The sequence below is a fragment of the Macaca fascicularis genome, chromosome 13 (assembly GCF_037993035.2).
Source record: "Macaca fascicularis isolate 582-1 chromosome 13, T2T-MFA8v1.1".
In the NCBI taxonomy this organism is placed as follows: domain Eukaryota; kingdom Metazoa; phylum Chordata; class Mammalia; order Primates; family Cercopithecidae; genus Macaca; species Macaca fascicularis.
In genome coordinates, this window is record NC_088387.1 from 19,498,494 (window position 1) to 19,514,063 (window position 15,570).

The 15,570-nt window shown below is 41.3% G+C and overlaps 1 protein-coding gene across 1 annotated transcript in view; it reads left to right on the plus strand.

The window, feature by feature from the left end:
* TTL (tubulin tyrosine ligase) overlaps positions 1 to 15,570 on the plus strand; it is a 45,863-nt gene that overhangs the window by 13,796 nt on the left and 16,497 nt on the right. The window contains exons 4-5 of the mRNA XM_005575269.5: positions 5,267 to 5,402; positions 6,992 to 7,261. Coding sequence (XP_005575326.1) covers positions 5,267 to 5,402; positions 6,992 to 7,261 — 406 coding nt within the window. The remainder of the gene's footprint in view (positions 1 to 5,266; positions 5,403 to 6,991; positions 7,262 to 15,570) is intronic.

Below are 15,570 nucleotides of genomic sequence, written 5' to 3' on the forward strand. Positions count from 1 at the left end.
AACCTCATCGTTCTGCTATTTCTGCTATTACAGAAAACATTAGTAAATGTCTTTGCTGTAGATCACTCTTGTTTTTTTTTTAATTTCAATTTTGTATTATGTATGTGTGTGTGTGTGTGTGTGTGTGTGTGTGTGTGTGTATATATATATATATATATTTTTTTTTTTTTTTTTGAGACAAGGTCTTGCTTTGTTGCCCAGGCTGGAGTATGATGGCATGATATCAGTTCACTACAGCCTCGACTTCCTGGGCTCAAGCAATCCTCCCAGCTCAACCTTCCTTTTTTTTTTTTTCTTTCTTGAGACAGAGTCTCACTCTGTTGTCCAGGCTGGAGTGCAGTGGCAGCGCGATCTCAGCTCACTGCAAGCTCCACCTCCCGGGTTCACACCATTCTCCTGCCTTAGCCTCCTGAGTACTGGGACTATAGGCACCCGCCACCACGCCCGGCTAATTTTTTGTATTTTTAGTTGAGATGGGGTTTCACTGCATTAGCCAGGATGGTCTTGATCTCCTGACCTTGTGATCCACCTGCCTCGGCCTCCCACAGTGCTGGGATTAGAGGCGTGAGCCACCACGCCCTTCCCGCTCTCACCTCAACCTCTTGAGTAGCTGGGACTACAGCTGTGCACCACCACACCCTGTTAATTTTTTGATTTTCAGTAGAGATGAGGTCTCACTATGTTACCCAGGCTGGTCTTGAACTCCAGAGCTCAAGTGATCTTCCCACCTCGGCCTCCCGAAGTGCTGGGATTACAGGCATGAGCCATCACACCTGGGCGATCACAAGAAACTCTTGTTTCTTCTTAAACATTTCTTTAGAGTAATTTTGAAACATGAGATTACTTGGTCAAATGACACGAAGCCTTTATGGCTCTTGCTCTGTGTTATCCTATTGCTTTTTCAAAGGGCTGTAAGCTAACGGGGAGCAGTTCACGACGAACTGTCACTAAAAGTATCACCGTTTTTGTTGTCTTATTTTGTAGGTATAAAACAATACATACAATTCAAATTTATTTTATAATTTTTGATACTGGTGTATCAAAAAATCTGAGCCTGATTCCTAAGGGAGATGAAACAACATGAGTCATGTGTGTAGGGAACGAGAAGAAGGGAGCTTTTTCAGGTTGATTTGCAGTTTCTTGTTGAAGAAGCTCACCAGATGGTAGAACAAGAGACAGCAACAAGGTAGTTGAAAAGGGCGTTAACGTTTGGGAAAGGTGAATCATTGAATTAATGAACTGAATTAAATTCACTTATACTGAAAGCATGAGACCCAGGTAGAAATCAGCTCCAAATCTGAAGCGTAGATTAGAAGATTCTAGCAAATTGAAACCACAACGAGCTGTCACTACACTTTTATTAAAATGGTTAAAATAAGAAATGGTGACAACTCACTAAAGAGTGAGTTCAGCAATGTTACAGGATATGAGAGCAACACACAAAACTTAATTGCATTTTTATATGCCAACAATGAACATGTGGAAACCAAAGTTAAAAGCACAGTACTACTTCAATGGACATGGTGGCTCACACTTGTAATCCCAGCACTTTGAGAGGCTGAGGCAGGCGGATCACCTGAGGTCAGAAGTTCGAGACCAGTCTGGCCAACTTGGTGAAACCCTGTCTCTATAAAAATACACAAATTAGCCGGGCTTGGTGGCGGTTGCCTGTAATCCCAGTTACTCAAGAGGCTGAGGCAGGAGAATCACTTGAACCCAGGAGGCAGAGGTTGCAGTGAGCTGAGATCGCACCATTGCACTCCAGCCTGATCAAGAAAGCAAAAACTCCGTCTTAAAAACAAACAAAAAAGAAAACACAATACCACTTATAGTCACCCCAGAGAAAATATGATGCTTAGGTATAAATTTAACCGACAGGTATAGGCTCTGTATGCTAAAAATAGTAAAATGATTATGAAGGAAGCCAAAGAGGACCTAAAGAAATGGACTGACATACTGTGTTCATGGATTGCAGGATAGTATAGTAAAGATGTCAGTTCACCCCAAACTGGTCTATAGGTTTATGTAATTCTTCTCAAAATCTCAGCAAACTTTTTGTATAGACATGGAGCTTCTTTTAAAATTTACATGGAGGTTCCAAGTCTTTGCTATTGTGAATAGAGCCGCAATAAACATATGTGTGCACGTGTCTTTATAGCAGCACTCATAGGTGGGAATTGAACAATGAGATCACTTGGACACAGGAGGGGGAACATCACACACCGGGGCCTGCCATGGGGTGAGGAGAGGGGAGAGGGATAGCATTAGGAGATATACCTAATGTAAATGACGAGTTAATGGGTGCAGCACACCAACATGGCACATGTATACCTATGTAACAAACCCGCACGTTGTGCACATATGCCCTAGAACTTAAAAGTATAAAAAAAAAATTTACATGGAGGCGCCGGACATGGTGACTCATGCCTGTAATCCCAGCACTTTGGGAGGCCAAGGTGGGCGGATCTCAGGAGATCGAGACCATCCTGGCTAACATGGTGAAACCCTGTCTCTACTAAAAATACAAAAAATAAGCTGGGCGTGGTGGCAGGCGCCTGTGGTCCCAGCTACTTGGGAGGCTGAGGCAGGAGAATGGCATGAACCCGGGAGGTGGAGGTTGCAGTGGGCCAAGATGACGCCACTGCACTCCAGCCTGGGCAACAGAGCAAGACTCCATCTCAAAAAAAATTTACATGGAGGCGCTGGACAGCTCACGCCTGTAATCCCAGCACTTTGAGAGGCCGAGGCGGGCAGATCACCGGAGGTCAGGAGTTCAAGACCAGCCTGGCCAACATGGTGAAGCCGTGTCTCTACTAAAAATACAAAAATTAGCCAGGCACGGTGGCGGGCGCCTGTAATCCCAGCTATTCAGGAGGCTGAGGCAGAAGAATTGCTTGGGCCCAGCCTGGGCGACAAGAGCAAGACTCTATCTAAATAAATAAATAAATAATAAAATTTCATATGGAAAGGCACAAGCCCTAGAATAGCTTAAACGTCTTGAAGAATAAAGTAGAAGTAAACATGCTAACTGATATTAAGACATATTTTAGAGCTACAGTACTCAATACACTATAGCATTCATGGAAAAATAGAAACATAAATCAGTGGGGCCAGGCGTGGTGGCTCATGGCTGCAATCCCAGCACTTTGGGAGGCTGAGGCAGGTGGATCACCTGAGGTCAGGAGTTTGAGACAAGGCTGGCCAACATGGTGCAACCCCATGTCTACTAAAAATACAAAAAATTAGCCAGGTGTGGTGGCGCAGGCCTGTGCTCTCAGCTACTTGGGAGGCTGAGGCATGACAATTGCTTGAACCCAGGGGGCAGAGGTTGTAATGAGCCGAGATCGCACTTCTATGCAACAGAGCAACACTCTGTCTCAAAAACAGAAGAAACATAAATCAGTGGAAGAGAACAGATAACTCAGAAATAGACCAAAGCATATATGCCCGTCTGATATTTGAAAAAGGTGCAAAAGCTATTCAATAGAGGAAGGATAAATTTTTCAACAAATTGTACTAGATAAGGTGGTTATCAACAGGCAGAAAAATGAACATCAACATAAGCCTCACACCTCATACAAAAACTAACTCAAAATCGATCATGGACTTAATAATTTTTCAGAAAAAAGGAGATAGGGCTTGGCAAAGAATTCTTGAGCTTCACTCCAAAAATATAATCCATGAAAGTAAAAATTGATACATTGAACCTCACCAAAATAAAACTTCTACTCTTTGAAACACCTCATTAGAGGATAAAAAGATGAGCTACAAACTGGGTGAAAGGATTTTTAAGTCATACATATGACAAGGGACTCAGATCTAGAATATATAAACAACTTTCAAAACTTAACAGTAAACAAAAACAGACACACAATCCAATTAGAAAAACAGCAAACAGTAAGACCCCATCTCTACAAAAAATTACAAAAATTAGCCAATGTGGTGGCGCACACCTGCATACCTAGTATTCCTGAGAATTGAAAATATATGTTCACAAAAATTTGTATGCAAATCTTATAGCACCATTATTCATAAGAGGCAAACAAGAATGAAAACAATGCAAACGTCCATCAATTGAGGACTGAATGAACAAAAATGATTCTTCAGCCAAAGAAAGAAGTGAACATGCTACTAATACACACTACAATGGGGATGAACCTTGAAAACTTGGTGCTAAGTGAAATTAGACACGAAAGGCCACATACCGTGTGATTCCATTTATATGAAATGTCCAGATGAGACATCCATAGATACAGAAAGTAGATTAGTGGTTGTCAGAAGCTGGGGTGAGGAGGGAGTAGTGAGTGACTGCTAATAGGTACAGAGTTTTTATTTTGGGAATTAGTGAAACCGTTCTAAAATTAAACTGTAGTAGGCCGGGCATGGTGGCTCACACCTGTAATCCCAGCACTTTGGGAGACCAAGGCGGGCAGATCACGAGGTCAGAAGACCGAGACCATCCTGGCCAACATGGTGAAACCCTGTCTGTACTAAAAATACAAAAATTGGCTGGGCATGGTGGTACACGCCTGTAATCCCAGCTACTCGGTAGGCTGAGGCAGGAGAATTGCTTGAACCCGGGAGGCAGAGGTTACAGTGAGCTGAGATTGCGCCACTGCACTCCAGCCTGGGGGACAGAGTGAGACTCCATCTCAAAACAAACAACAACAACAAAAAAACTGTAGTAATGGTTTAAAACTCTTGAATATACTAAAAGCCATTGAATTGTACACTTTCAAAGGATAAAAATTTTTTGGTATGTGAATTATACTTCAAGCTACTAAAAAAGATATATCAATTATTTAATGTTAATGGACAATTCCAGTGTATCCAGTTTTTTTCTGTTACAACGCTACAAGGAACCTACTTGAACATTCATCTTTATGCCTTAACCTTCCTGGTAGTTCTATGAGATATGGTGAAGGAAGTGGGGAGGTATTGTCTTTGTAGTCTTTATTGTGGTAAACAGTGACCAGTAGTAGAATAGTATTTACTTTGAGTGCTTAGACACTTTGAATTTCTGTAAAACTGAGCTTTCATGGTTGTAGGCAGCCAAGATAGTGTTGACAACCCGCATGGAGAAGGAGTTGGTAGGATAATCCTGGGTACTCTTGAGGGGAGAAGGGAGACTGGAGTAAGGAAGGGAAGGAAAAAGATGAGCAGGACGTTGAAAGCCTCTTGTGGGGTTTTCATATTTCCTTTCTGGCTTTATAGAGAGCTCTTGGTTTGAATTGGACTGGTTTCTCTTTTGCTTTTTCCCCGTTAGGTGAAGGCATTCTCATCTCGTCAGAGGCTTCAGAGCTTCTCGATTTCATAGACAACCAGGGCCAAGTGCACGTGATCCAGAAATATCTTGAGCACCCTCTGCTGCTTGAGCCAGGTCATCGCAAGTTTGACATTCGGTAATGCATTCATGTCCATAGCTTTTGTTTTTCTTCATCTGAAAAAACTGCCGTGGTATACGGTGGGGAGAGGGACATGGAATATGAGGAAGTGTTTGACCGTGTTTAATATGTTACCAAAATTGAGCGCAGCTGAGCAGAACTGAGCTTCTGTACCTAATTTTCTATTTTTCTTTCTTCTTTTTTCATCTAGGAAATGTTACTACAATTATGGGTTTTCTTTTTTAAAAAATATTCTTTTCTGGCCAGGCACAGTGGCTCACGCCTGTAATCTCAGCACTTTGGGAGTCCGAGGTGGGCAGATCACCTGAGGTCAGGAGTTCGAGACCAGCCTGGCCAACATGGTGAAACTCCATCTCTAGTAAAAGTACAAAAATTAGCTGGGCATGATGGCAGGCACCTGTAATCCCAGCTGCTCGGGAGGCTGAGGAAGGAGAATCACTTGAACCCGGGAGGGGAGGTTGCAGTGAGCTGAGATTGCGCCATTGCACTCCAGCCTGGGCAACAGCGAGACTCCTGTGTCAAAAAAAAAAAAAAAAAAAATCTTTTCTGTGAAAATGACTTGTGGATTCAAAGAAATGAATATAAATATATGATCTTGCTTATGGAATAAACTGAGAGATGTACATGGAACACGTAATTCAGACACAATAGGTTATGCAACCTTGCCAAATAATTAATTTCTCCTCACTTCATTATTTGTATCCCACTCTGGATTTTATGACCACACCTCAGGAGATTGTACGTTTCTGAGCAAAGGGCTTGGCATGGAGAAAGAGGTTGTGTGGTGCATTCTAAAGCTAAACAGCCCTGCCTCTTCAACTTACCCGTGGTCTTGCTGTCAGCTCCTTGCCAAGGACTTTGTCTCCTTGATTGCTTCATAACGATTTGTTGCTTCTTGGACGTCAACCCAATGTCAGATCATCTTCAGGAGGAACACTATTAAGATTACTAGAAGAGGAGACATGACAAATGGAGGTTTCATAGGTGAACCTTAAAATCCAGCCCATCTAGGGCTGGGTGCGGTGGCTTATGCCTGTCCAGCACTTTGAGAGGCCAAGGCGGGTGGATCACCTGATGTCAGTATTTCGAGACCAGCCTGGCTAACATGGTGAAACCCTGTCTACAAAAAACGCAAAAATTAGCCGGGCATAGTGGCATGCGCCTGTAATCCCAGCTACTCAGGAGGCTGAGGCAGGAGAATTGCTTGAACCTGGAAGGCGGAGGTTACAGTGAGCCAAGATCACACCATTGCACTCCAGCCTGGGCAACAAAAGCAAAACTCCGTCTCAAAAAAACCAAAAACAAAAACAACCCATCTGAATGTCTTCAAAATGCTTTATTTATCTTTTGATCAAAATCTCCTTGTTATTTATGGTAAAATGTTTTGTTTGCCTCATTGTAGTGATAACTCACTATCTTAGCTAAATTCTAATATGCCTCTTATAGTTTTAGAAACGTCCTCCTTCCCTAGTTGCCTCCCACTCCTCACCTACCCCCTAAAAGAAGTCAAGATGTGGGGACTGATGTATATAATATGCAGAAACTTTGGATAACTTGAGTAAAGCCGTGTTTTTGTTGAATTGCAGAAGCTGGGTCTTGGTGGATCATCAGTATAATATCTACCTCTATAGAGAGGGTGTGCTTCGGACTGCTTCAGAACCGTATCATGTTGATAATTTCCAAGACAAAACCTGCCATTTGACCAATCACTGCATTCAAAAAGAGTACTCAAAGAACTATGGGAAGTATGAAGAAGGAAATGAAATGTTCTTCAAGGAGTTCAATCAGTACCTAACAAGTGCTTTGAACATTACCCTAGAAAGTAGTATCTTACTACAAATCAAACATATAATAAGGTAACTTAATTGTATCTTTTTTGATTACGTGTTTCTTCTTGAAGGAGCTTTAGGTGTCTATGCCTTTCAACGGATTGTTTCATATAAGTTGTCTAATTTATGGGCAAAAATTTTTTGTAATATTCCTTTATTTTCCTTTTAATGTCTGTAGGTTCTGTAATGATGTCTCCTCTTTCATTTTTGATCATGAATTTTTATATATATATATATATATTTTTTTTTTTTTTTTGTAGACAGAGTTTTGCTCTTGTTGCCCAAGCTGGAGTGCAATGGTGCGATCTTGGCTCACCGCAACCTCCCCCTCCTGGGTTCAAGCAATTCTCTTGCCTCAGCCTCCCAAGTAGCTGGGATTACAGGCATGTGCCACCATGCTGGGCTAATTTTGTATTTTTAGTAGAGACGGGGTTTTTCCACATTGGTCAGGCTGGTCTCGAACTCTTGACCTCAGGTGATCCACCCCCCTTGGCCTCCCAAAGTGCTAGGATTACAGGCGTGAGCCACCATGCCCAGCTAATTTTTATTTTCTCTCTATTTTGCTTGGACAGATTGACTACACATTTATCAATTTTATCAATCTTTTCAAAAAACTAGCTTTTGGTTTTGTTGGTTTTCTCTATTTTTCTTTTCAGCTTATTTTATTTATGCACTTTATTATTCTCTTCCTTTTGCTTTTTGGAGGATATAATTTACTCTTTTTCTAGTTGTGCTTTTTGTTTGTTTTTTAAGGGATGGTGTCTCATTTTCTTGCCCAGGCTGGAGTACAGTGGTGTGATCATAGCTCACTGCTGCCTCAAACTTTTCGGCTCAAGGGATCTTCCTGTCTCAGCCTCCCAAGTGGCTGGGACTACAGGTGTACACCACTGTGCCTGGCTAATTTTTTTATTTTTTGTGAAATTGGGTCTCATTGTCTTGCCCGGGCTGGTTTCAAGCTCCTGGGCTTAAGCAGCCCTCCCATCTTGGTCTCCCAGAGTGCTGGGATTATAGATGTGAGCCACCATGCCCAGCCTATTCCAGTTTTTTGTTTTTTTTTTTTTGAGACAGAGTCTTGCTCAGTTGCCCAGGCTGGAGTGCGGTGGCGCGATCTCGGCTCACTGAAAGCTCCGCCTCCTGGGTTCACGCCATTCTCCTGCCTCAGCCTCCTGAGTAGCTGGGACTACAGGCGCCCGCCACCGCGCCCAGCTAAGTTTTCTGTATTTTTTTTAGTAGAGACGGGGTTTCACCGTGTTAGCCAGGATGGTCTTGATCTCCTGACCTCGTGATCTGCCCGTCTCGGCCTCCCAAAGTGCTGGGATTACAGGTGTGAGCCACCGCGCCCAGCCTCCAGTTTTTAAGGTGAAAGGTTAAATAATTGATTTGAGATATTTCTTTTTCTTTTTTTTCTTTCTGTTTTGTTTTTTTTTTTTTTTTTGAGACGGAGTTTTGCTCTTGTTGCCCAGGCTGGAGTGCAATGGCACAACGTCAGCTCACCGCAACTTCTGCCGCCTGGGTTCAAGTGGTTCTTCTGCCTCAGCCTCCTGAGTGGCTGGGATTACAGGCATACAGGCATGTGCCACCATGCCCAGCTAATTTTGTATTTTTAGTAGAGACGGGGTTTCTCCATGTTGGTCAGGCTGGTTGAGATATTTCTTTTTTAAAAAAATAAAAGCCTGTCTCAGTTTCCCTCTAAATTTTGCATCAGCTGAATCCCACAGATTTTGGTATGTTTTCATTTCCATTTTATGAAAATATTTTCTAATTTCCCTTATGATTTTATCTTTGATTCATGTGATTTAGAAATTTTTGTTTAATATCCAAATATTAGGTCAGGAAGAGATATTGTCTGGTTTCATCTTTAAAAGTTGCTAAGATTTGTTCCATAGCCCAGAAGGTCTTTTAGTAATATTCCATGTGCACTAAAAGAATGTGTACTTGGCTATAGTTGGGCAGAGGGTTCTTTTTTATTTTTAAATTTTTTGAGACTAAGTCTTACTTTGCGTCCCAGGCTGGAATGCAGGGGCACAAACATGGTTCACTGCAGCCTTAACCTCCTGGCTTCAAGCTTAAGTAGCTGGGACTACAGGTGCATTCCGCCATACCCACCTAATTTCTGTATATTTTTTTGTAGAGACAGGGTTTTGCCCTGTTGCCAAAGCTGGTCTCGAACTCCTGGGCTCAAGCAATTCTCCCATCTTGGCCTCTCAAAGTGCTGGGATTACAGACATGAGCCACTGCACCTGGCCTTATTCTGCTTGTTCTATATATGACTCTTGATCTTAGCCAAAAGGCTGAGAAGCGATGCTTGTTCTATTTATTATTGAAAAGAGAGGCACTGAAGTCTCCACATATAATTGTAGATTCGTATATGTCTTTCAGTTTTGTCTGTTTTTGCTTCATGTCTTTTGATGATCTGTTATTAGATGCATATATATTTAGGATTATTATATCTTCTTTAGGAATTGACTCTTTTATTTATCATTATGTGATTTTCTTTCCTTTCTTTCTTTTTTTCTTTTTCTTTTTTTTTTTTTTTTTCTGAGGTGGTCTGACTCTCTTGCCCAGGCTGGAGTTCAGTGGCATGATCTCAGAAAACTGCAACCTCCACTTCCCAGGCTCAAGCCATCCTCCCACCTCAGCCTCTGGAGCAGCTGGGACTACAGGCACATGCTATCATACCTGGCTAATTTTTGTATTTTTTTTGTACAGACAGGGTTTCACTATGTTGCCCAGATTGGTCTCTAACTCCTGGGCTCAAGCAGTCTACACACCTCAGCCTCCCAAAGTGCTAGGATTACAGACGTGAGCCAACATGCCCAGCCAGTATTTCTTATTTATTTACCTAATTTTTATATAACCAATCTAGCTTTCTTTTGATTAATGTTTCCATGGTATATCTCCATGTTTTGAGTATGTTTCCATCCTTTTATTTTCATTCTATTCTATTCTATACTGTCCCTAGGTATTATATTCTATATTTAAAGTAGTTTTCTGGTAGACAACGTATAGTTGGGTTTTGTATTTTTATTTTATTTTATTTTAATTATTTGAGATGGAGTTTCACTCTTGTTGCCCAGACTAGAGTGCAATGGCATGATCACGGCTCACTGCAACCTCTACCTCCCAGGTTCAAGCTATTCTCCTGCCTCAGCCTCCTGAGTAGCTGGGATTACGGGCATGTGCCACCTTTCTCGGATAATTTTGTTTTGTGTTCTGTTTTTTTTTTTTTTTTTGAGACGGAGTCTTGCTCTGTCGCCCAGGCTGGAGTGCAGTGGCACGATCTCCGCTCACTGCAAGCTCTGCCTCCCAGGTTCACGCCATTTTCCTGCCTCAGCCTTCTGAATAGCTGGGACTACAGGCGCCCGCCACCAGGTGCCCAGCTAATTTTTTGCATTTTTAGTAGAGACAAGTTTTCACCGTGTTAGCCAGGATAGTCTCTATTTCCTGACCTCGTGATCCTCCCACCTTGGCCTCCCAAAGTGCTGGGATTACAGGTATGAGCCACCGTGCTCAGCCTAATTTTGTATTTTTAGTAGAGGTGAGGTTTCTCCCTATTGGTCAGGCTGGTCTTGAACTCCTGACCTCAGGTGACCCACCCACCTCAGCCTTCCAAAGTTCTGGGATTACAGGCGTGAGCTATGGCACTTGGCCCTGTATTTTAATTTTAATTGAATATGATAATCACTGTCATTTAATTGGTGTGTTTATACTACTTAAATGTAATGTAATTATTTGTCGTCTGTCCCCTCCTTTATTGTAGTTTTTGTTTTTGTTTTTTGTGTCTCCTTTTCCCATCTTCTTTTTAATTATGTGAAATATTTTTAGAGTTTTATTTTAATTTTTCTGTTGACTCATTTGGCTCTGTCTTTTTTTTTTTTTTTTTGGTGCTTGCTCTAGGAATTACAATATAGCTATCAATTGTTTCACAGCCTTCTTAGAGTTAATAATTTACCACTTCAAATAAAATGCAAAAACCTTATAACATAGTTCACTAACTCTTGCCCTCTATGTTATAGTTATCATATGTATATATCTACACACTGAAATCTCTACCACATAATGTTATTATTTTTGCTATCAACAGTTATATATATATATTTGTACAGGTATGATAGATTATCAGATTGGATTATTTTTAAACTATAAAACCAAACTCTATACTGTCTATAAGAAACCTACTTTATAAAAGGAGAAAAATATTCTTTTATATTTACCCAGATACTACTTTTGTATTTCCTTCAGTTGCAAAGTTCTGAGATTCTCTCTGGTATCATTTCCCTTCAGACTTAAGCATTTCTTTTAGAGTTTTTATATTTACCCATATACTTCCTTAAGTTTTAAAGTTCTGAGTTTCTCTCTTAAGCATTTCCTTTAGAACAGTTTTGCTGCTGGTAAATCCTCTTAGTTTTCTGTCACCTGAGAATGTGTTTATTTCACTGTCTTCCTGAAGGGTATTTTCACTGGATTTATACAAATATAATATTAAGCAAAAAAAAAAAAATGCAATAAATACGAGCTATATAGAAGATGCATACAAATTTATTTCACTTACATAAATTTAAAAAACAAGTAAAATTAAATAATGTTTTATTTAGCTAAATACACATGTATGGTAAACATGTAAAGCAAAACAAAGAAGTGATAAACATAAAATTCAAAACTGGTTATTTCTATCCCAGAAGGCAGGCAAAGGGACACAGGGAAGAGGCTTAAAGATACTGGATGGTAGGCTGGGCGCGGTGGCTCACGCCTGTAATCCCAGCACTTTGGGAGGCCGAGGCGGGTGGATCACGAGGTCAGGAGATTGAGACCATCCTGGCTAACACGGTGAAACCCCGTGTCTACTAAAAATGCAAAAAATTAGCTGGGCGTGGTGGCGGGCACCGGTGGTCCCAGCTACTCGGGAGGCTGAGGCAGGAGAATGGCGTGAGCCTGGGAGGCGGAGCTTGCAGTGAGCCGAGATTGCTCCACTGCATTCCAGCCTGGGTGACAGAGCAAGACTCTGTCTCAAAAAAAAAAAAAAAAAAAAAGATAGTGGATGGTAGGTACATATATGTAATTAATATTACATATATTTAAAACTCACAAGACAGCATTCCTATGATTATAGTTAATATTCATTTAGAGTTCCCCACACAGTTTCACCTTCTATGTTGTTTCTCTTCCTTTCCTACATTCCCTTGCTTTTATCTAGGATCATTTTGCTTATTGTTAAGAAACTCATTTTTAGGCCAGGCGCGGTACCTCACGCCTGTAATCCCAGCACTTTGGGAGGCAGAGGTGGGTGGATCACTTGAGGTCAGGAGTTCGAGACCAGCCTGGTCAACATACTGAAACCCTGTCTCTACCAAAAAATGCAAAATTAGCTGGGCATGGTGGTGCACGCCTGTGGTCCCAGCTACTCGGGAGGCTGAGGTGGGAGAATCACTTGAACCTGGGGGCGCGGAGGTTGCAGTGAGCCAAGACTGTGCCACTGCGCTCCAGCCTGGGTTACAGAGCGAGACTCTGACTCAAAAAAAAAAAAAACAAAAAACTAATTTTTAGTAGTTTTTAAGTAAAGTCTGCTGTGATAAATTAATTATTTGTCTAAAAATATATTTTGTCTTTATTTTGTTAAGGACATTTGCTCTGGAAATAGATTTCTAGATAAGCAGTTAATTTCTTTCTTTCTTTCTTTTTTTTTTTCTGAGACAGAGTCTCGCTCTGTGGCCCAGGCTGGAGTGCAGTGACCGGATCTCAGCTCACTGCAAGCTCTGCCTCCCGGGTTCACGCCATTCTCCTGCCTCAGCCTCCCAAGTAGCTGGGACTACAGGCGCCCGCCACCTTGCCCGGCTAGTTTTTTGTATTTTTTAGTAGAGACGGGGTTTCACTGTGTTAGCCAGGATGGTCTCGATCTGCTGACCTCGTGATCCGCCTGTCTCGGCCTCCCAAAGTGCTGGGATTACAGGCTTGAGCCACAGTTAATTTCTTTTCCCACTCTGAAGGGTGCATACCATTGTATTCTGGCTTCCATCTTTTCTGCTGAGAAGTCAGGTGAAATCTTAGTATTGCTGTTAATGTATCTTTTCTCTATTTTTGAGATTCCTTTACATTGGTTTTTATAAATTTTACTCTGAGATGTGTGTAGTTTTCTTTGTACATATTCCTGCGTTTGTGTTCATAGTGCTTTTTGCACTGTGGCTTGATATCTTTTACCAGTTTTGGAATATTCATGGACGTTATACTTTCAGTTGTGTCTTTTGTTCCATTCTGCTTTTCTTCTGGGTCTCTGATTACATGATTGTTAGTGCTTTTCACTATTTCTCCACTTTTATGGCATTTGTGTATCATTTTATCTCTCCATGGTTGTACTCATTCTTCTGACATCTTTGTTTGCTAATCCTTTCTTTATCTATTAAAACCTATTAACAATTTTTAAAAGGTAAAAGCTTTTAAAAGCTGCTGTTAAACTTGCCTATTGAGTTCTTGATTTTAGTATGCTTTTTAGTTCTGAAATTTCCATTTGTTTCTCTTTTTCATATAATTGTCTTATGAAATTCTCCCACTTGCCTCGTATTTTCTTGAAGATAATGGCAATTCTTTAACATCCTTATCTGATAACTCCAAAATCCAAATTACCCATGGCAGAGTAATCCAGAGTATGCCCTGTGTATGGGCCGCATTTGGCCTATAGCTTGTTTTTGTAAGGTCTGTGGGCAAAGAATGTTTTTTATATATTAAAGATTATATAAATGAGAATATGCAACAGAGGCGGTATATATCCTGTAAAACCTAAAATATTTACTGTCTGGCCCTTTATAGAAAAAGTTTGCCAACTCCTGACTTTTAGGTCTGTTTCTATTGTCTCTTTTTTCTCTTGGTCTTATTTCTAAATATGCCTGGAAGTAGTTTTTTAGCATTAGTGTTCATTTACTACAGTTTACTAAATCTAGTAAAGATTTTTTAAATGAGGTGTAACATGCACGAAGTGTACAGTTTCGTGAGTTTTCAGTTATGCATATACTCAACCTAACTGTGATGTAAATAAAACTATAAAAAACATTTACAGCATCCAAGAACACTCCTTTGAACTCCCTCAAAATATATATTCCCTGCCAGGCCAGCCCCGGGGGCTTATGCCTGTAATCCCAGCACTTTGGGAGGCCGAGACTGACAGATCACGAGATCAGGAGATCGAGACCATCCTTGCTAACACAGTGAAAGCTCGTCTCTACTAAGAAATACAAAAATTAGCCAGGCATGGTGGCGGGTGCCTGTAGTCCCAGCTACTTGGGAGGCTGAGGCAGGAGAATGGCTTGAACCCGGGAGGCAGAGCTTGCAGTGAGCTGAGATTGGGCCACTGCACTCCAGCCTGGGTGACAGAGTGAGACTCCCTCTCAAAAAAAAAAAAAAATAAATAAAATATATATATTCCCTGCCAAAGTCAGCCACTTTTCTGACTTTTATCACCCTAGATTCATTTTGCTTGTTCTTAAACTTTATGTAAATGGAATACCATATTTATTGTTTTATGTTCAACTTTTTCCAGTGTTATATCCGTGGCATTCATCCATATTATTGCACATAACAGTAGTTTATCCTTTTTATTACTCTGTAATATTCCATTGTGTAAATATTTCAGTTTATTCCTTCTGTAGTTGGTAGACATCTGGGTTTTATCTCTTATATTTTAGACTTATAATCTATCTGAAGTTGTTGTATATCAAATTTCATGTCTTTCCACAAGGATATCCCATTGACCTAGGGCCATTTGTGTGTAAGGCTATCCTTTCCCCACTGCATTGTGGTGTGTCTTTGTTACAAATCAGGTGGCTGGCTGGGCACAGTGGCTCACACCTGTAATCCCAGCACTTTGGGAGACCAAGGCGGGTGGATCACAAGGTCAGGGGTTTAAGACCAGCCTGGCCAACATGGTGAAACCCTGTCTCTACTAAAAATACAAAAATTAGCCAGGCATGGTGGCGTGCGCCTATAATCCCAGCTACTTGGGAGGCTGAGGTAGGAGAATTGCTTGAACCCGGGAGGTGGAGGTTGCAGGGAGCCAAGATCGTATCACTGCACTCCAGCCTGGGCAACAGAGCAAGATTCCATCTCAGAAATCAATCAGTCAGTCAGTCAATCAGGTGGCCGTTTATGTGAGGGTCTGTTCCTAGGATCTCCATTCTGTCCCATTGTTCTACTATCCACCACGTCAATGCTACCCTGTCACAGTGACTGAGACTTTTTCCTTACCGTATTCTCTCGTAGAGCCCAGTAGAATAATTACAGGGCTTGGAGTCCCATTTCTTCAGGGAGTATAGGTGGTTGGAATTCTGACACCAGATAAATCAAGTATG